The 21,115-nt window shown below is 46.6% G+C and overlaps 1 protein-coding gene across 1 annotated transcript in view; it reads left to right on the top strand.

Moving 5' to 3' along the window:
- DOC2B (double C2 domain beta) overlaps positions 1-18,527 on the top strand; it is a 139,774-nt gene extending 121,247 nt beyond the window's left edge. The window contains exons 7-9 of the mRNA XM_081844236.1: positions 14,238-14,319; positions 16,307-16,403; positions 17,795-18,527. Coding sequence (XP_081700362.1) covers positions 14,238-14,319; positions 16,307-16,403; positions 17,795-17,931 — 316 coding nt within the window. The 3' untranslated portion in view covers positions 17,932-18,527. The remainder of the gene's footprint in view (positions 1-14,237; positions 14,320-16,306; positions 16,404-17,794) is intronic.
- Positions 18,528-21,115: the final 2,588 nt, after the last annotated feature.

Below are 21,115 nucleotides of genomic sequence, written 5' to 3'. Positions count from 1 at the left end.
TCCTTGGGTTCGTTAGCCAATAACTACCCTTATATTCCATGAGTGTCAGAACAGCATGAGGTACATTCACATACATCGTCTGGCCAAAGGTAAATTTATCAGCTTCTTTGACAAGGCTCGCAGTGGCCGCTACTGCCCTTAGGCATGGAGGCCATCCTTTTGCTACTGAGTCCAATTGTTTAGACAAATAAGCTACTGGACGGTTCCAACTTCCTAATCTCTGGGTCAGGACTGCCGCTGCAATCCCATTCTGTTCATGTACATACAGCTGAAAGGGTTTTTCCGAATTAGGCAATCCAAGGGCTGGTGCCTCCATAAGTCGCTGTTTGATAACTAAAAAGGCTTGTTTCTGCTCAGGTCCCCATACGAATGGGTCCTTTTCTGCACCTCGAGTGCTTTCATGTAAGGGCTTGGCCAGACTACTGAAATCAGGTATCCATAGTCTACAAAACCCTGCTGTTCCCAGGAATCCCCTAAGTTGTTTTCTTGTGGTAGGTTCCTTGATAAGGCAAATAGCTTCTTTCCTCTCTGGTCTCAATGCTCGTTGTTGGTGTGAGATGTCAAAGCCCAAATATTTGACCTTTTCTAAACATAACTGTGCCTTTTTCTGGGAAACTCGGTAGCCAGCTTCCCAGAGCAAGTGGAGCAGTTCCTCTGTCCCTTCTTTACAGGTATCAAAATCCTTTGCAGCTAGTATAAGATCATCCACATATTGCAGAACCACCTTTTCTCCCGGTATTGAGGGGTAACTTGTTAGATCCCTCGCCAAGGCAGTGCCAAATAAAGTTGGGGAATTTTTGAATCCTTGGGGCAATCTTGTCCAGGTTAGCTGGCCTTTTGTTCCTGTCAAAGGGTCTTCCCACTGGAAGGCAAATATAGGTTGGCTCTGTGGTGCCAGCCGGCAACAGAAGAATGCATCTTTCAAGTCCAATACAGTAAAAAATGTTGCTTCTGGTGGGATCAAACTCAGCAAGGTATATGGGTTTGGTACATTTGGGTGCAAGGTCTCGATAGCCTGGTTTACGAGCCTCAAGTCCTGCACTGGCCTGTATTCATCTGTCCCAGGTTTTCGAACAGGCAAAAGGGGTGTGTTCCATTCTGATTGGCAAGGCTTAAGCAGACCATATTTTAATAGGCGGTCCAAATGTTTCTGGATGCCCTCCGCTGCTCGCCGGGGTAAGGGATATTGCTTTACAGATACAGGGGTAGCCATAGGTTTTAGGGTTACTACAATTGGAGCTATATTCTTAGCCATTCCTGGTGGGCTATTTTCGGCCCATACTCCTGGTGGCACCTGTAGAGTTCGGAGGAGCTTGTTTAATTCTGTATCCAATGTGGGTTGGACTTGCAAGGCTGACATTAGGCGCCATGATTGTTCCTTAGGTACTGAGAGGGTAATTATTCCTGCTGCTTTTGATGGCAGTTTCATTTCTGGACCTCGAGGAGTGAAAGTGATTTGGGCCTGCAATTTGGACAGCATATCTCTACCTAAGAGAGGTATTGGACACTCAGGTATATACAAAAACTGATGGGTTAAACGATGTCCCCCAATCTGGCATTCCAAAGGTTGGAGGAAAGACCTCTTGGCTGACTGTCCAGTGGCACTTTTAATGACTACACTTTTAGATGCCTTTTTCTGCAATAGTTCTGGGAGTACCGAGTATTCAGCCCCAGTATCAATCATAAAGTCTATTAAATGGCTCCCTAATTGAATCGTGACCGTGGGCTCCTGGAAGCCTAACTTTATGGAGTCCGGTCGTTCCTAGTCTTGGGTAAAATCCTCTTCTGCCAGTCCAATGAAATTGTCTCTACTCCGTCCCTGTCCTGGTCTCTGATATCTTCCATCTCGGATCATTCCCCGTCCCCGTCCCTGGTTTCTTGGGCCGGAGCCGGAGCCTGGGCCTGGGCCTGGGCGTACTTCTTCCAACCTCAGGGGTTCAGGACACTCCCGCTTCCAATGACCCTCCTTCTTGCAATTTGCACATTGATTCCTTCCCAGTGGTGGATTCCTTCCTCGCCCTCGCCCTCCATTTAAGGGGCGGTGGTCTTGCTTCACTGCTGTGGCTAGCATTACCATCTTTTCCTTCTGCCACTTCTTCTTCTCTTGCTTCTCAGCCTCATCCCTATTCCGATAAACTCGGCGTGCAATGGCCATAATTTGGCTCATCAGCATCCCTTCCCATCCTTCTGATTTCTGAATTTTCTTACGAATGTCAGAAGCGCACTGGGCCACAAATGTAGCAGTAATCATTCTGCTGTTTTCAGGGGCTTCAGGGTCAAAAGGAGTCCATATACGATAGGCTTCTTGCAGCCTCTCTAAAAAGTCTCCCGGACTCTCATTTGGTTTCTGTTCTACTTCTGAGACTTTAGACATATTAGTGGGCTTCTGGCATGCCCTGCGGATACCTTGCACAAGTGTCTGGCGGTAGGTGGTGAGTCTGGCCAGGTGAATTGCATTGTTTGGATCCCAATTAGGATCTTCCAAGGGAAAGTTATCTTGGAGATGACGGTCAATATTATAAATATTTCCCGCTCTGGCCTGCTCACGCAAATATATCTGTGCCTTTTCAATTATGTCTCTCCTTTCCTCAGTGGTGAACAGAGTATTTAGGAGCTGGCGACAATCTGTCCAAGTAGGGCTATGAGTATTTACTATTGAAGTCACCAAGTCCATCATAGCCTGAGGTTTTTCTGCAAAAGATGGGGTGTGTGTTTTCCAATTCATCAGATCTGTAGTTGTGAATGGAATATATTGCAGGGTCGAAGTTCGAGGTGGCCGTGGTCCGGGTTGCCCATTAACCAGCGCAGGCTCCTCAAGTGCATCAAATACTCTTCTAAGAGGGGCTACTACGTGATCTTTCTCTTCACTTTGCTCTAGGGGCCTCAAATCATAGGGGATGGTATCTGTCGCAAGGCGTTCTTTTAGCAGCTTTATACGCCTGGCTGTATTGCTTGCTGACCGAGCAAGGTCTCCCTGTAACTTCTGTAATATTTCTCTGGGACTTGGATGTACAGGGGTTTGGGGTGGGCAATCAGTTGTTCCACTAAAGGAGACTGTGGATGGAGGTCTATTAGGAGTCACAGGTGGAATAACCACTTCTGCTTGGGCTTTATTATAGAACTCCAATGCCTCCTGAAGATATTTATCATAATCTATCAAGGAATCAAGCTCTGTGACTCCACTCCCATTATTCATTCCAGTTTCTTGCCTTGGGGTTACAACTGGTGGAGTGTTTGGATTAAGCTCCCTTCGATGTGGAGCATAGGGTGGAGGTGGAAGCACCTCTTCCTCTGGCCCCTCAAAAATGGGTTTGAGTTTATTTGGCAAGATTCCTTTCCTAGCTTCGGCTTTTACAGCCAATAATTTGCATCGTTTGACTTTGCATTCCCTTATCCATGGAGGATTTTTATTTAATGTGCTCAGCCAGGAATCTATATATGGAAATTGTTCTGGGCACCCTCCAGTTTCTTTGGCGATATCAGTCCAAAGTTTGCTTACTAAATTTATATCAAAGGTTCCCTGGGATGGCCATCCAGTAATTTGTTTTGGCCATTCTAGTTCACATAACGTTCTCAAGCGCTCTGGCGTCATTTTGACTCCATATGCCCCTGAGAAGGCTTTCTTAAAATTATTTAACATACACTCAAGAGGTGTATTTTCCCCCTTTGAACCCCCAACTCCCATTGTATGGCCCTGTGAAGTATCCACTCAGTCACTCACAGACGCGCTTCGTGGGTTTCCTTGCCTAGTGAAGTCGCCTTACTAGGAACCGAAGTACTGCCCACTCCACACTCGGGTCAGCTACAGATTGCTCTGTACTTTCTCACACATACAATGCACTGGATACTTCACCACACTCTACCTCCCAATTTTTCCCTTTCCCTACACCAGATCACCATCTGATGTACCCAACCACCTAGCGTACTCAGTTTCCCCTTACTGAGACGCAGAAGTTTGATCAAGACTTCTCTTCCTCCTAATTAATTGGAGGGCCAAAAATCCCTTTGTGCACTTACCCTTGGTTGGTTCCCTGTTTCCCCCAGTCCGTCGCCGCCAGTGAGCAGGGTATCAGACAGACGAGTCTTCTGCGTTCCCCCTGGAAAAAATTACCAGTGCGCGCTTTGGGTAAGCAGTTGTCCTCTCTCTTGTACCCTGCCCAGTAGGGCGAAGGGGCTGCGTTCCAGCAGACCACTTATCCGAGTCACAGGGCACCATAAAATGTAGCACCCTGCTTGTGGTTAACGCTTAGCTGGAATGAAATATTCAACGCAGCAATAGAGAAATTAAAATAGTAATTTATTTGTCAGACAAATAAAGAGGCACAGTGGTACATGGTTACCAAGCTCTGGCCTGGCCTCCTGCCATTCTGGCCAGCACTTATATTCCCTTAATCCAGCCCCCTTTGCTCCTCCTGTGGCTGCCTCTGTCCAATCAGCCTGGTTGAAATTCCTATTGGCTGTTTGCTAGAACCAATCACAAAAGATACACCCACAAAAGATACACCCATTTCCTTGCCCTTATATGGGAGACAAAGAGCTATATATAAATGACAAATAAGTAATATATATCTTACATGGAATCTTAATTACCAGCTCACCTCTTGCCCTTCTTGCCCTATTGCCTTCTAAAACAAATGGTTTAATCTTACATTTTATGTTCAACAGATGTCAAGGATCTTGAGTTTCACATCAACATTGAAAGATTTCCTTCATTTAATGTTTCTAAACAAAATGCCTGACAACTATATATCAAGACTGCTTGGATGGCGTCTTCTGTCTGGCAGGGGGGGGGCTGGTGGCTGACTTAATTTCAGGATAAATACAACTCTTACAACCATATGAAATAAGAATCTAGCATTCCTTAAATCCTTTGCATAATTACATTTAAGCCAATATATTTAAGCTAATATATTTCATACATTTATCATAGGTAGCCTCTTAAAAGAATAAAGCTTTTCAAAGTAAAAAGGAAGGAACTCAATAAAACACAGCTTTTAAAAGAAGCCTCTTCAAAAATGTTCTCTTTTTCTGTCAGCTAAATGTTTTTCCCTTTTGCTCCTGGCCTTTGAACCTTAGAAAGAAGATCTGGCTCATTTTACTGGGAGGCACATTAGTATTATCTTTCCCCATTCCTAATGGTGTTTTCTCAGCCTTGGGGCAGCATATGTAATTTCCCCTTTTTATGACTTTGAGAATTGTTTTTCTACTATAAATCAATGGGGCCCTTCTTGTGTTAGGAGGAAAAACATCTTGCCAAGGTTCTTTTAGGCAGCTGGTCTTTTGCCTGGCATGAAACATTTGAAAATCCTTTTTTAAGCTCATTTTTTAATACAAGCCTTGATTGAAATATATAGAAGCTTTGATAAAAATGCAGGCTTATGATTAGATGCCTCAGTAGGGCAGGCTAAGGTAAAGGTAAAGGGACCCCTGACCATTAGGTCCAGTCGTGGCCAACTCTGGGGTTGCGGCGCTCATCTCGCTTTATTGGCCGAGGGAGGTGGCGTACAGCTTCCGGGTCATGTGGCCAGCATGACTAAGCCGCTTCTGGCGAACCAGAGCAGCGCACGGAAATGCCGTTTACCTTCCCGCCGGAGTGGTACCTATTTATCTACTTGCACTTTGACGTGCTTTCAAACTGCTAGGTGGGCAGGAGCAGAGACTGAGCAATGGGAGCTCACCCCGTCGCGGGGATTCGAACCGCTGACTAGGCTCTGTGGTTTAACCCACAGCGCCAGCTACATCCCTAGGGCAGGCTAGGAGATAGCAATTAGCCTAGGGTCCCCTGCCTCCGCCGGAGAGCTTTGTGGCCATTTAGGGATTCAAAGTTGGGTCTTGCCGCTCTGCCCATCATTTCTTGCCAGCCCTGAGCTTCTGCTTCTGCGAGTGTCTGTAATTAGGCTGATTTGTCCCGAAAAATAATAGTGCAGAAGCCTTGCTGCTCCTCTCACCTGAGCTACTCTGCCAGAAGCAGTCCATCTGTTCCATCGGTGTGGCTGATGGGTAATTATCTCCATGGCTGCTCCGAGGGAGGAGGAAGTGGTAATTAGATTCGGAATCTTTTCTGGGAAGCTGAGCTGAGTCACAGTTCAGGGTGCAAAGTGGCTGAGTCAGCAATTTGCATGATGGCCAGAGCAGAGGACGGACGGACACCGCAGGGTCTGTCGTTAGGACCAGAGGTGTAGTTGTCTGGGGTCTGTGGGGAGGGCGAGTCAACGACCCATTACTATTTTTGCAGCAGGGAGGCTGTCTCCAGCATGCTAGAACCCCCCAACTGGCACGAAAGGGGAGCTTTTAAGCCACTGGGAAGAATTCTTTGTTTGCTGGCTGGGGCCATTCAGTCAAAGGAAGTGAGTCAGTTGCTGAGGACAGGCTCCTAGAGTCCCTCTGGAAATGGCACATAGGAAAAACACTGACGTGTGGAGTTGTTCTTCTGCCCCAGCATTTTGGAACATTGAAAAGACAAGGGGATTCAATTTCAAGGGAATGGGGAGCGCAAGTTTTGTTAGGCGCAATGGAACCGTGCAGAAAACACAGCTCAAGTCACTCCCAAAGAAGGTATCGGAGCACTCCACAAATCATTTGCTCCTGTACAGTTGCACCGTACAGTTGTCAGTTTGGCACCCCTAATTATTATTGTCGTACAATTACGAGATTATTGTGTGATCCTAGCAGGGCTTGTGGCTGTGGCTATCATGTAGGGATCCAGCACTTTTGAATTTGCCACTGCACTGCTGCCTAGGACCGAAGAACAAGCTGGGAGTCAGGATCGAAGGACAAATCAAGGATACAGTAATGCACAAGATCTCTGCAAGGTCTCGGTGCCCAAGAGAGGCTCAGCTGGGACAAGAAAGCCATCTTTTGGGCCCCATCTGTGCTATACATTTTAAGCACTTTTCATAGTGCTCTAAACAGTCATGGCACACACACACCCAAAGATTCATGGGAAGTGTAGTTTGTTAAGGGTTCAGAGCGTCGTTAGGAGACTTTTATTACCCTTAACGAGCTGCAATTTCCAGAGTGGTTCAGCAATCTATACCTCTTCCCAGGGAACTCTGAGAATCGCTCCACACACACATCCCAATCACTTCTAAACCTTTTCCAACATTTATGTTGCTGCGATCAGTTGTGAGTACAATAAGAGTATAATAAGTGTGATCACTGGGTTGTAAGCATAATCACGGCAATAATAAGAACTGTGATGACTGAATTATAAACATGCTTTGTTGTTTAGTCGCTTAGTCGTGTCCGACTCTTCGTGACCCCCTGGACCAGAGCACGCCAGGCACTCATGCTGGTAGCTTCGAGAACACTGTCCAACCATCTCGTCCTCTGTCGTCCCCTTCTCCTTGTGCCCTCCATCTTTCCCAACATCAGGGTCTTTTCCAGGGATCCTTCTCTTCTCATGAGGTGGCCAAAGTACTGGAGCCTCAGCTTCAGGATCTGTCCTTCCAGTGAGCACTCAGGGCTGATTTCCTTCAGAATGGAGAGGTTTGATCTTCTTGCAGTCCATGGGACTCTCAAGAGTCTCCTCCAGCACCAAAATTCAAAAGCATCCATTCTCTGGCGATCAGCCTTCTTTATGGTCCAGCTCTCACTTCCATACAGTTATTGTTTTGTGGTGCTCCAGCCTGTTTTTTTGTACGGAGAGTGGTCTACACGTTTTTAAACTAAACAAATAAATGATGGTGTGACTGTAAGTATAATAACGGTAATAATTTATTATTGTTGTTATGATTGGCTTGTTAAGACTATAACCAGAGCAATCATTTGTTGTCATGAATGGATTGCAAGGACAGTGTTTGTGGACTTCCCATTGGAGGCATCAGGTTGGCCACTGTGGGAACAGGATGCTGCAGTAGATGGGCCGCTGGCCTGATCCTGCAGGCTCTCCTTAGTATCTTCAGGAGAAGAAAGGGCTAAGGAATAAACCCTGCACAAATCTGGAGTGGAGTCCCTAAGATGGTTGGGTGGCGCCTCCTTCTGGCAGCTCCTGCAGCCAAGCTGGTACCATACATCTTGCTCTGCTTTTCTTTGGACCACATCAGCGAGGTAGAGAGTGGGGGTCTTGTCGTCTGGGCAGCCCAGGACCCCCAGACATACTGCCCAGGCTTGCACTCCAGGGAGACAGCCTCTCCTGGGATGCCCCGTGGAGGACCTTAAGGTCCACAAATGACAACATGTTGGAGGTCCCAGGTCACAAGGTGGTTAGATTGGTCTCAACTAGGGCCAGGGCCTTTTCAGTACTGGCCCCGACTTGGTGGAATGCTCTGTCACAAGAGACTAGGGCCCTGCGGGACTTGACATCTTTCCACAGTGCCTGCAAGACAGAGCTGTTCCGCCTGGCCTTTGGTTTAGACTCAGTCTGACCCTTATGTTTCCCTCCCCTTATGGTTTTGATCTATGGGCTACTTTTGAAATGAGGCTGCATTTTAAATTGCATTTTAACCTGTATTTTAAATTGGTTTCCTCCCCCAATTATGTTTTTACTGCAGTTTTACTGGTGTTAGCTGCCCTGAGCCCGGCTCTGTCCGGGGAAGGTGGGGTATAAATAAAATTTATTATTATTATTATTCAGTGCTGCTTTACCTCACCCTTGGAGGTGCACTCCATTGTCTCTCGAGACAGACAGATGCCAACAATTATCTGTGGTGGTTATCGCAACAATCATTTCTTTGATAAAGGCCTGTCCTCCTGCGCTGTCTCCCCCACCTTGAACTAAGAGGCTCCAGCTGCTTTTCTGCAAAGGGAAGGTGTCCACGGATCCCTGCCATCAATCTCACACATTGGGTTCCCCTCCCTCCCTCTTTTTCGGGGTGTGACCCCACCTCACTATCAAGTTCTCGCTTTTCTGCCAAGATTCATAAACACTCCCTGCCTTGTTGAGTGACGCAGCCATCTGCCTGGGACCAACCACACTGTCATCCTCACAAACCTTTTTTTTTCTAGTGATCTTTGCACAATTCTCTTTTTTAATAGAAAAGGACATGTAGCAGAAAGTCGATTTTCATCAGACTCTAGGAAGCTGCCTTAATACAGAGCCAGACCATTGCTCCATCTAGCTCAGGGTTGTCTACACTGATCGGCAGTCGCTCTGAGGTTTCAGGCAGGGAGTCTTTTCCCCCAGCCCTATCATTGGGGATGGAGCCTGGGGGACGTCTCCACGATAAGCAGATGCTCTGGGAGTTGGAGCTCAGCGTCTTGAGGGCCAAAGCTTCCATGCCGCTGTGTTCGATAATCTGTTCAAAACGTAAAAGGTCAACACGCAATGGAAAGGGCTGTGTCCCTCACCTGAGGCGACTGCTACCTTCTTTAACCCCCTTCTTCCTTGACCTCTTCCTTGTTAAGAGAAAATGAGAGAGGCTGTTTTGAAGAATTGCCACCGGTTTCCAGAGAATTATCCAAGCAGGGAGATCAGAGGCAGTTCCTCTTCACTGGAACCTCCAATTGCTCCAGAAGAAGCGGAGGGCCTGACTTTTGTGCAGTTAACACACCTGAGAAACCGGAAGCATTCTTTGTTTGGCTACTTCAATACTCTGGCATCAAACAACACACTCTCTCTCAGCAACTCACCAGAGTCTTTTGCAAGAGAGAAGTTTAGGGCAGATCCTTCTGTAGCTCGGAGTCCGCAAAGGGTTTTCATCCCAGCTGGGAAGTCCAGCCTGCAGCTGAATTCAAAGACCAGCATTGACTCAACGTGGCCAGTTCACAGGATGCTGAAGAAAACCTAGTTATCTCTCCCAGCTTGTGCATTTCCTGGCTAAAGGAAGCACTCTAAGAATAGCGTTAGAAATGCCTCTTTGGAGAGAAAGTAAGTTTAGGACTGATTGTTGGAGCGGGGCGTGAACGCAGCGCCAAGGAGAGGCAGAGTCTGGTAGTACAAGGTTGATCAGCATAGCCTGCCGCTCTGGTGACTTGCAACCCGATAGACTGCGCTGACCGGCAGAGGCTCTCCAGTGTTTCAGGCAAGGACTCTTTCCCCAGCCCTTCCTGGTGTTAACATAGAAATCTGAGGGCGCCCTTGCACAACAAAACAAGGACACCAGCCAGGAATACCAGAGCAAAACAGCAGCCAGTAGTCTTGGTCTTTATTGAAGACTGTCACGACAGGACTCCCACCTGCCACCAGCTGAAACAAAATGGAAGCCCCAAACAAAAGAGCACCCCAACTTTTATTAGTTACTAATCCCCCAAACTACACCCCTAGAACTACATCACAACTACATAATGACTACATCATTGACACATCACAGAAAGGAGGGGTTGACGAGGTAACCTGAGAGTCCTGTCACCTGGCTGGTTCCTCCTTCCCCCCTCCCCTTGAGTCACTTCCAGGAGACAAAGGGGAGCTGGCAGTTTCCTGCCTCCAGAGGGAAGAGCTGATCATTGTCCAGTCCGTGCTGAATCCACTCCCATATGCAAGTCCTTTGTGACCTTGATGGTCTTCTGTCTAGGACCATCAAGGTTGTCATGCCAACTGGGTAGGGCTCCTGTGTATGTGCTGGTATGGTTAAGGGATTATGGCCGTCCTGTATCAAACCATCCCCCTTTGATAGTCCTTCCTTCCTGGAGTAAAATAAAAGTGGACCGGTGTAAATCCGATGTATGGTTGATTTACTATGAATTTATAACAGAAATGCCACGTATGTCGTGTGTGAGTGTGTGTGTGTGTCGTGTTTGTACAAACTGAATGATTGGGGGGGGGGGTTCCTGCAACACTGGAGATGCCTGGGGTTGAAGCCAGGACCTAACGCATTTCAGACCACTTGCTTGGACTGCAGAAGGTCCCAGGCTCAATCCCTGCTGGCATCTCCAGCTCAAAGCGTCTCTGGTCCCAAGCAGTGGAGGAAAAATCCTTCCACAGTTGAGACCCTGGCGAGTGGCTGCCTGTCAGAGTAGGCAATACTTGCCAGATAGCCTGATCTGGTAAAATAAAACTTACTACATCCCCATGGGGGGGGGGGAATCCAGCCTGGGGGCCGCATTTCCTTCTGGGTAACCTCCAAAGGGCTGAGAGGCAGCAGTGGGTAGGGCCAGAGGCAAAAGTTTAATGGAGTTAAATGTGGCTTTTGTACAGTGTCGTAAACAAAAGCTGCCCTTTTCCCCTTATGGGGTATCCAAGAGCCCATATAGAGTCCTTACGTAGGTTCCCTATTAGTAGGAGAGAATAACAGAGGCCAACCAGAGAATATTGAGAAGCAAAGCAGCTCGTAAGCTTGATCTTTATTAAAACTGTTGCAACAGGGTGCTCCCCCACATGCAGGAGAGGAGGAGGAACCCAGAACCAAGATGTGCCTGTCCTTATATAGACATTTTAAATTCCCTGTCCTGGAGCTCAAGACCACCCCTCCATACATCATACATACATCACAGAAGGGGTGTAACCCAAGACCCGCCCCCCCCACATACCTACATCACAGAAAAGGCGGTCTAAAACAGAAATTTGAATGTTGTTTTTCCTGTTTGCCAGGTTATCTGATTGCCTTTCCTGATAGTCTGTCACCCATTAAAATGCTGATTCCTCAATTCCTGAGACAATGGGAAGGCTCCCTGACACCCCCCCCCCTCCTTGCAGGGAAAACATTTGGTCAGTTTGGGAATCAAAATGGTTTCAGGTCGGTCTTACTATGTACGTGCTTGGTTGGTACATTTATGAACATTTAATACATATCTAAGGTCTGTATAGTTAAAGCTATGGTTTTCCCAGTAGTGATGTATGGAAGTGAGAGCTGGACCATAAAGAAGGCTGATCGCCGAAGAATGGATGCTTTTGAATTCTGGTGCTGGAGGAGACTCTTGAGAGTCCCATGGACTGCAAGAAGATCAAACCTCTCCATTCTGAAGGAAATCAGCCCTGAGTGCTCACTGGAAGGCGAGATCCTGAAGCTGAGGCTCCAATACTTTGGCCACCTCATGAGAAGAGAAGACTCCCTGGAAAAGACCCTGATGTTGGGAAAGATTGAGGGCACAAGGAGAAGGGGATGACAGAGGATGGGATGGTGGGACAGGGTTCTCGAAGCTACCAGCATGAGTTTGACCAAACTGCGGGAGGCAGTGGAAGACGGGAGTGCCTGGCGTGCTCTGGTCCATGGGGTCACGAAGAGTCGGACACGACTAAACGACTGAAAAACAACAACAACAACAAGACCTTTAAATTCTTATCACAACAGTAGGCTAGTTTCTGCATGCAAAGAACCTCTGTCCTCCCTCCAGACAAGCAAGGATCAGAGTTCAAGGATGTTTTTCCATTCAGGCAAAGAGACTCAAGAAGGATGTGAAGCAGGGCCAGTTAGGGGCGTGGCCTGGGTTGAGGCGAGTGGCCTGAGGAGGAGTGTGATGTGAGAAGAGTCCTGAGGCCCGTTCTGGCCAGGAACTCCAACCCAGCCTGTTTTATAGCCGTGGAGATATTCTGGTGGCTGTAACTCCGAAGGCCTCGGCCAACTGGCTGACAGCTCAGGATCTCTTCCTTGAAATGATCCAGACCAGGCCTTGAGGTCTGTACGTTGTGCAGCAGGCAGGCGCACACACACACACACACACACACACACACACACACATCCCCACTTTCCGTACACAACACCCCTCCTGCTTTGATACTCCTAATTAGGTTTCATGGATGAAAAACCATCACCCGTTCTCCTCTCTCTCTCCCCCCTAATCCAAATCTTTGCTTGTTAAGTGCCTCTCAGAGACATCTGCTTATTCTCCAAAGTAACCTAATTCCCACCCACCCTGCAGCTCTGGCACCTGGCCCCGCCATTAGGCGAGGTGGAGCAAGCGCCTTCAGATGGCACCATTTGGAGTTTTCCAGTTATTTCTGTTAAAATTTCTGATTGTACAAGGCCTGGGTGATGTGTCGATACATTGCCCAGGACCAGTTTGAGGGCCAGAGTGCAATGGTGCCTTTAAGGTAAAGGGACCCCTGACCATTAGGTCCAGTCATGGCTGACTCTGGGATTGCGATGCTCATCTCGCTTTATTGGCCGAGGGAGCCAGCGTACAGCTTCCGGGTCATGTGGCCACAAGGTAAACGCCGTTTACCTTCCCGCTGGAGTGGTACCTATTTATCTACTTGCACTTTGATGTGCTTTTGAATTGCTAGGTTGGCAGGAGCAGAGACCGAACAATGGGAGCTCACCCCGTCGCGGGGATTTGAACCGCCAACCTTCTGATCAGCAAGTCCTAGGCTCTGTGGTTTAACTCACTGCGCCACCCGCATCCCCAATGGTGCCTTTACCCAGCGGTATATTGCAGGTGAAACCACTGTCGCTCCTGAGTCCCTCCACTTCTGGAGGGAGAAGCAAGCTCCATCGGCCCCGGGGCTCTGGGGTGAAACTGCTGTTGCTCCCACCAAGACTGGGGCCAAGGCTGCTCATTCATTCTTCTGAACTGGGTGCTGGAGGAGGAAGAACGATGTATCACTATATCAGCATGTTTAGCTGGTGATGAGTCGTGTTATAGGGGGGGAAACTACTCCTTTTCCCTTATGGGGTATTCCCGACCCTGTATAGAGTCCTTAAGTGGGTTTCCCTATCAGTAGGAGAAAATAACAGAGGCTTACCAGAGAATATTGAGAAGCAAAGCAGCTAGTAGGCCAGTTTATTAAACTGTTGCAACAGGGTCCTCACTCAACATGCAGGAGGGAGGAGGAACCCAGAACAAAGGTGCACAAGCCCTTAAATAGACTTTTGAAATTGCCCACCCTGTAGCTCAAGACCACCCCCAGAAACATCATACATACATCACAGAAGGAGGCGGTCTCCAGCAGAAATCCTGTTAATGGTCACTAATTGCTTTGCCTGGGCATTCTTTTGTGATGGTAAATATTTTAATTCCTGAATCCAGGTCACAGGCTCACCTATTCATACACAAATATGCCCTTAAGACAGGTAAGCAAAAGACCATGGAGAGGCTTCCCTTGCAGAGAAACATTTGAAGTCAATTTGGGAGAGTCAAAATGGTTTGGGAGAGTCAAAATGGCTTCAGGATTGCTCTCCTGTACTATTTCAGACACGTGGTTTATATACTTACGTATGCGTTTGCCTTGGACATTTATGAACGTTTATTTTATATTTGGGACCTTAGAATTCTTAGAACAATCGCAATGTTGAAAAGTGGATATCACCCAGCCCTAGATTGTGCGTGTGTGTGTGTTCTGTTTACGCATGTTGCCATTTTTCATTTAACCTGCAATGTGGATAACGGCTAGAATATACGTCGGCGTGTGGTGTCACTTGCAGGTACTTGAAACCGGACGAAGACAAGAAATCCAAACACAAGACGGCGGTGAAGAAGAAAACACTCAACCCTGAATTCAATGAGGTAATGTCACTCTGGTTTCAGGTGTTTGTTACAGGTCTATGGGAGGTGGAAAGGGCCCTAAATGGAGGGACGTAGGAAGGTGACACATTCTGACCATTGGTCCACCCAGCTCAATACTTTGGTCTCCAAAGTTTCAGACTGAGGACATCCCATCCCTAGTCTTGAAGCAGTGAAGGAAGCAGGTCTGGAGTGCTGCTGTGGTGAGCTTAGCAACAAGCAAAATGCCAGGCTCCACATATTTTATTTTATCCAGGGATATGGAACATGCCCATCAGATGCCACTAGACTACAACTCCCACAATCCCTGGCCATTGGCCATGCTGGTTGCTGGGAGTTGGAGTCCAACACTATCTGGAGGGCCACCATTTCTCCATCAGGGTGAAGGGGGCACTGCCCCACCAACCCACATCTGCTCTCAGCCAATACCCATCTGCATGTCCTCCCACTTAAAACCAGTCCAGGCGGTTGGCACTGCATGTCAGATTCCTCCTCCTTAGCAGATAGGAAAATGAGCACCAAGTGAAAATGAGTTGGCCTTTGCTTGACACTGAACTTAAGAACATAAGAGGAGACTGCTGGGTCAGGCCACTGGCCTGTCTAGTCCAGCATCCTGTTCTCACAGTGGACAGTGTTGTAAACAAAAAGCTGCCCCTTTTCTCTTATGGGGTATCCTAGAGCCCGTATAGAGTCCTTACGTAGGTTCCCTATTGGTAGGAGAAAATAACAGAGGCCAACCAGAGAATATTGAGAAGCAAAGCAGCTAGTTAGCCTGATCTTTATTGATCTGTTGCAACAGGGTGCTCCCCTCACCCGCAGGAGAGGAGGAGGAACCCAGAACAATGGCGTGCAAGGCCTTATATAGACATTTTGAATTCCCTGCCCTGGAGCTCAAGGCCACCCCTCCATACATCATACCTACATCACAGAAGGGGTGCAACCTAAGACCCCCCCCCCAGATACATCATACCTACATCACAGAAAAGGTGGTCCACAGCAGAAATCTGAGTGACTTGTTTCTCTGTCTGACACAGGTTTAATGGTCACTTGATTGGATTGCCTGGGGAGCCTGGCCAGTCTTTTGAAATGATAAATACTTAGTCAGGTCACAGGCTCACACCCCATTTATATCTTAAATGTGCCCTTAAGACAGGATTTGTGAGGAAAGAAACAATGGGGAGGCTTCCCACTCTGACCTTGCAGAGAAATATTTGAGGTTTGGGAATAAAAAATGGTTTCAGGTCGGTCTTCCTGTGCTGATCTATGTACGTGCTTGGATGGTACACTTCTGAACATTTAACATATATCTAAGACCTCAAAATTCCTATCACACCAGCCAGATGGGAAACCCACAGGCAGGATTCGAGCACAAGAGAACTTTCCCCTCCTGTGGTTTCCAGCAACTGGTATTCAGAAGGATTGCTGCCTCTGACCATGGAAGCAGAGCAGAGCCATCCTGTGGCAGTGAGTTCCATAGTTTAGCAATAGACTTCTCCTCCATGAATTTGTCTGATCCTCTTTTAAAGCCACTTAGGTTGGTGGTCATCACTACCTCCTTGTGGGAGGGAGTTCCACAGATTAACTATGTGCTGCATGAAGAGGACTTTCTGTTCTGTGCCCTGATTCTTCCAACATTCAGCTTCATTGGATGTTCCCAAGTTCTAGCGTTATGAAGGATAAAAAAATAAAATAAAATTATCCACTTTTCAATTCCATGCATAATTTTAGAAACTTCTATCATGTTGACTTTTACTCACCTTGCCTCTAAACTAAAAAGTCCCCAGCACTCTGGCGCCGCCTCCTATTTGGGCTCCCAGACTTTCACACCATCAGCCCCACTTGGCACTACTAACCAGGAACCCCTGCAAACTGCAATTTCTCCAGTGCACCACCAAGTTTGCAGCTCTGCTTCATTGAAAGAGTGCTGGACGATAGGAGCAAGGAGTTTGGAAACACATTGTGAATGCAAGTTTATCCCTTTCCGCTGCAGGAATTTTGCTACGAGATTAAGCACGGTGACTTGGCGAAGAAGACCTTAGAGGTGACGGTGTGGGACTATGACATTGGCAAATCAAACGACTTTATTGGTGAGTATGAGGTTCCCAAGGGAGATCTGCAAAGCTTTGATAGTTTAATTGTCAAGGCACTGGACTGTTAAATGTCACCTAGATTCAGCATGACCTTTACAGCAGATTGCACAAATTCCCACTAAGTATCTTCCCACGAGGGATAGAGGGCTCAACTCTTGTCAATTTAATTTCCCAGTGCATAACAATTTCACCTGTGTTTATTCTTAAACCCCTTCCACCCCATTTCCATATTAATCTGAATTTTTTAAAAAAATCCATACCGAAAAATATCCATACAAAAATTTGTATTTCAATACATACCTGTATGTATCTGATCACAAAATAGTATCTTAAATACAGAGTTTATTTCAATATACGCATCCCCGCCCCTGAAATTCATATTTTGCAATGCATTCTGGTGCAGTTTTTCTGAGCCAATAATCTATGTTGCAAAACTTGGAAAATAATTATGTCTTGGTTCCTTGTTTTTAGTCCAGGAGGTGAGAATTCCCCCATTCCCCCATTTGCAGAATTGGAAGGGACCACGAGAATCATCTAGATTCTAGACCAACTCCAGCAGTGTGGGAATCTGCAGTTCAGGTGCCCCAACATGGGACTCAAACCCGCAACCCTGAGATTAAGAGTCTCATACTCTGAGCTATCTCCTTCCTCCTTAAAAGAGGAAGCCACAGCCAATATACACACAGTTTTTAGAAGGCTACAGGGGTAAACCATGATTTGGGTGATTTGCCCACCCTCCAGATCACCCCCAAAAACATTGTACATACATCACAGAAGGGTCAAAACAAAATAAAAAAATTCCTTCCAGTAGCACCTTAAAGACCAACTGAGTTAGTTCTAGGTATGAGCTTTCGTGTGCATGCACACTTCTTCAGATACCCACTTTCTTCAGAAGTGTGCATGCACACGAAAGCTCATACCTAGAACTAACTCAGTTGGTCTTTAAGGTGCTACTGGAAGGAATTTTTTTATTTTGTTTTGACCATGGCAGACCAACACGGCTACCTATCTGTAACTGAATCACAGAAGGGGTGTAGCAGCCCAGGACCACCTCCCCCAATACATCATACCTACATCACAGAAAAGGCGGTCTACAACAGAAATCTGAGTGTTTTGTTTATCTCCTGTCTGGCAAGTTTGCATTCTCTGGGTTTTGGCCCCTCTTTTGTTATTATAACTACTGAATTCCTGAATCTAGATCACAGGTCACAGGCTCACACCCTGTTCATATCTTTAATGTGCCCTTAAGACAGGATTTGTGAGGAAAGAGACAGTGGGGACCTTAAAATTCTTTTAACACCGTGATGCAAATCCAAATTTTGTATTGATCCTGCATAAACAGCCACCAGGCTCTGCCTGCCCATTTGTCTCTCATTTGTCTCCCTCAGGTGGTGTGGTGCTTGGGATCAATGCCAAAGGGGAGCGCCTGAAGCACTGGTTTGACTGCTTAAAAAACAAGGATAAGAAGATTGAGCACTGGCACACGCTCACAAATGAGCTGCCGGGGGCCCTCCTTAGCGACTGACCTCACAGACACACCCCGGATACCTGGGAAGAGCATAGCACACAACCCCGGCCAAGAAACAACGGCTGCCTTCGGATTTCCTGTTTACTTCATGCCACGGGAGGGATCCCATGTCGGCAAGGATTGAGAGGGGGCGGGCCTTGCTTGGAAGGTCCCAGCTACAGCCAATTTGCAGGGAACTATTTGACACTGCTACACGCCCCCCCCCCCAAAAAACAACAACCCACAACAACTTGTTATTTCCTGTTGTTTGCAAGCTTCAGTCCTACAGATTTCTCTGGGATGCCTTGAATTTACTCTTGAAGCAAGTTGGTTTTCTCTGTGTGTGTGCGTGTGCGTGCGTGTTTGGGGGTGGGGTGGGGTGGTCCAGAGGGCTGCATGCATTAGATCTGTGACTTCTTTGATATTCTGGATTCAGTCCTTGCTGCCTTGTGAACACAGTGGCAACATGAATGCACAAATATATAGTAATATAGATCTATAGATACATGGGTTAGGGGTTTTCCCTCTTCCTCTTTTCATTTGGTTTTTTTTGTAATATGTAACTGATGCAAAGTGTTTTGTTGACTCTCCGAATTAAGAGATACGCGGTGACATCTCTAGCTGTTGTCTGTCCTCGGTGTATGTGCGGGAGACTGGGGGTGGGGGTGGGCAGAGGGTGGTTAGTTTTCAATTTTGCTCTGAAGTATTTTAGCCGTACGGTTAGATAAGCGGTGAAGAAGCCCTCAAGATACTTTTGGGTTCCAGCTCCCATCACTCCCCAGACCACTGGCCACGCTGGGACCTAAAAGTGTAAGAGGCTGCCTTATACCCAGACTGTTGGTCCATTCAGCTCAGTATTGTCTGCACGGACTGGCAGGAGCTCTCGGGGGGTCTTTTTCCCCAGCCCTATCATTGGGGATTGAACCTAGGGGACATCTCCACGATAAGCAGATGCTCTGGGAGTTGGAGCTCAGTGTCTTGAGGGCCAAAGCTTCCATGCCGCTGTGTTTGACAATCTGCTCAAAACATAAACGGTCAACCCACAACACAAAGGGCTGTGTCCCTCACCTGAGGCGACCGCTACCTTCTTTAACCCTCATCTTCCTCGGCCTCTTCCCTGTTAAGAGAAAACGAGAGAGGCCGCTGAAGAACTGCCAAAGGCTTCTCGCTGGTTTTCAGAGAATTATCCAAGCAGGGAGATCAGAGGCCTGACTTTTGTGCAGCTAACACACCTGAGAGACTGGAAGCCTTCCTTGTTTGGCTACTACAGTTCTCTGGCATCAAACAACACACTCTCTCTCAGCAACTCAGCAGAGTCTTTTGCAAGACAGAAGTTTAGGGCAGATCCTTCTGTAGCTCGGAGTCCGCAAAGGGTTTTCATCCCAGCTGGGAAGTCCAGCCTGCAGCTGAATTCAAAGACCAGCACTGACTTCCATAAGTGTCAATACATGTTTAAAAAAAACTGGGTCTGCTGGGCTTATTAAAAAAAAAGAAATTATTCTTCTGTTAGCACAATATAGACTCTCTAGTAAAAAGAGAATAGAATTATTCTCTGTATCAGTTTTATGCTTTTTTTATGGGGGTAGGTTCTGAGTTGTTTTCCATGTGAAGTCATCCCAGAAGACCATCAAACTCATATCTCATGGCTTGTATCCAAAGGTAGTCATAATTAGGGACGGAGGAGAAATTCAGTTCCGTTCAAATTTTACGGAGATTCTCTCTGATCTGTGCTTTCAAAAACAATATGCAAACTGAAATGCAGCTGTCCTTCGAAATTCACAGTTCTCTGAATTTCACAACACAGTTCTCCAATCAAATAATATGTATGTTAGGAAAATGTGTTAGTGAAAATAAGTTACAAAATGTGTTTATCAGGCAAGATTGCATATAAAAATATGCATGTTAGGGAGGAATTTGCACTAAGATGCTGATGAATTTTCCTGCAGACTTTCCTTTTTTAAAAAAAGAAATTGCAAACTGATGCAGATATCTGGAGAAGCAAAGACTGCAAGAAAGAGAAACAGAAATTAACAGACCCAGTCATGCCTGCTCAGAGTAGGTCCACTGAAATCACAGCTACTGTAGGTCTACTCAATTCAATGGTCCTATACTGAGTAGATAGTTGGAGACAACTCAATGCCTTTATGGATGCTGTGAGATTAGTTTACAGATTTAGCACCATTTGTAAGAAGTTATTTGGCTACTAATCCACAAAAACTGATGCTTTTCAGATGTTGCTCCCATGGGCAAGAGTCATGTACTTGGGAAACAGGAAGTGCAAAAAGTACTTCCTGCCATCATGGTTTAAAACTACTGTTGTTTGTGGATCATGCTGGAGGAAGAATAAGCCAAATGCTGATTGCAGTCAAAATCTCTCTGCAACATTTTTTATTTCTGGGGAAGCCTGGCCAATTTTCCTTAACACCTCCGTCCTGCACTTGTTACCCAACTAGGTATATTTCATTTTGCACGAGGAAAGATGTTTTCTGCAATCAGCTGGATTCTTCCATTAAAAATGGCTTCTCCACCTCCCCAGCCACAATCAATGCTTTAATAACTGCCGTATCCAGGAAATCACCATTCACAGAGTCATTTTCAGCCTCAAGCTCTTTTAGCGGACGGGGAACAAAATTGTGGCTAATTTTCTTCAGGTGGTTCTGCGGAGATCACTTTCCGTTGTGTTCCAGAAAGCACTTGAAAAGGCAATATCTGGCCCTTTGAATCGACGAGCTGTTTGGAGAAAGCATTTCAGAGGCACATTCAGATACCTCTCGTGAGTTTATTGCCGGTGAGAAAAAGCAGGAAAGGGGCATTCGCAGACAGCTGCCTGTTTGTAGACTTTGCATCACAGCCCCCTGTTTAAACAAAATAAAGCATTTTCACACACACACACCCCGCAAGGCTTTCAGGGACGTTTGCGCACTGTCTGCACCATCAACGTGACTCTTCCGCATAGGGCAAAATAAATATTTCCACCACACTTCTATGGTGATGGCGTGCCGGATGATTTCCCTCCACAGAATATTTTTCCTAGGTACAGAAACAACATCGCTTGTAAAGAGGCCCATGGAACAGCTAAGTTGTATGCCTTTTTTAAAAAAAAATATCTCAAAGATAAGCTGTTTTCAGTGTCTCAATATGATCACACGCACCTTTCTGCTGATTTCCGTGGGTACATGATCCTTTTCGTTTTCTATCAAAA

The sequence above is a fragment of the Podarcis erhardii genome, assembly GCF_964252035.2.
Source record: "Podarcis erhardii genome assembly, chromosome: 16".
NCBI lineage: Eukaryota > Metazoa > Chordata > Lepidosauria > Squamata > Lacertidae > Podarcis > Podarcis erhardii.
This window is presented reverse-complemented; position numbering and strand designations above follow the sequence as displayed.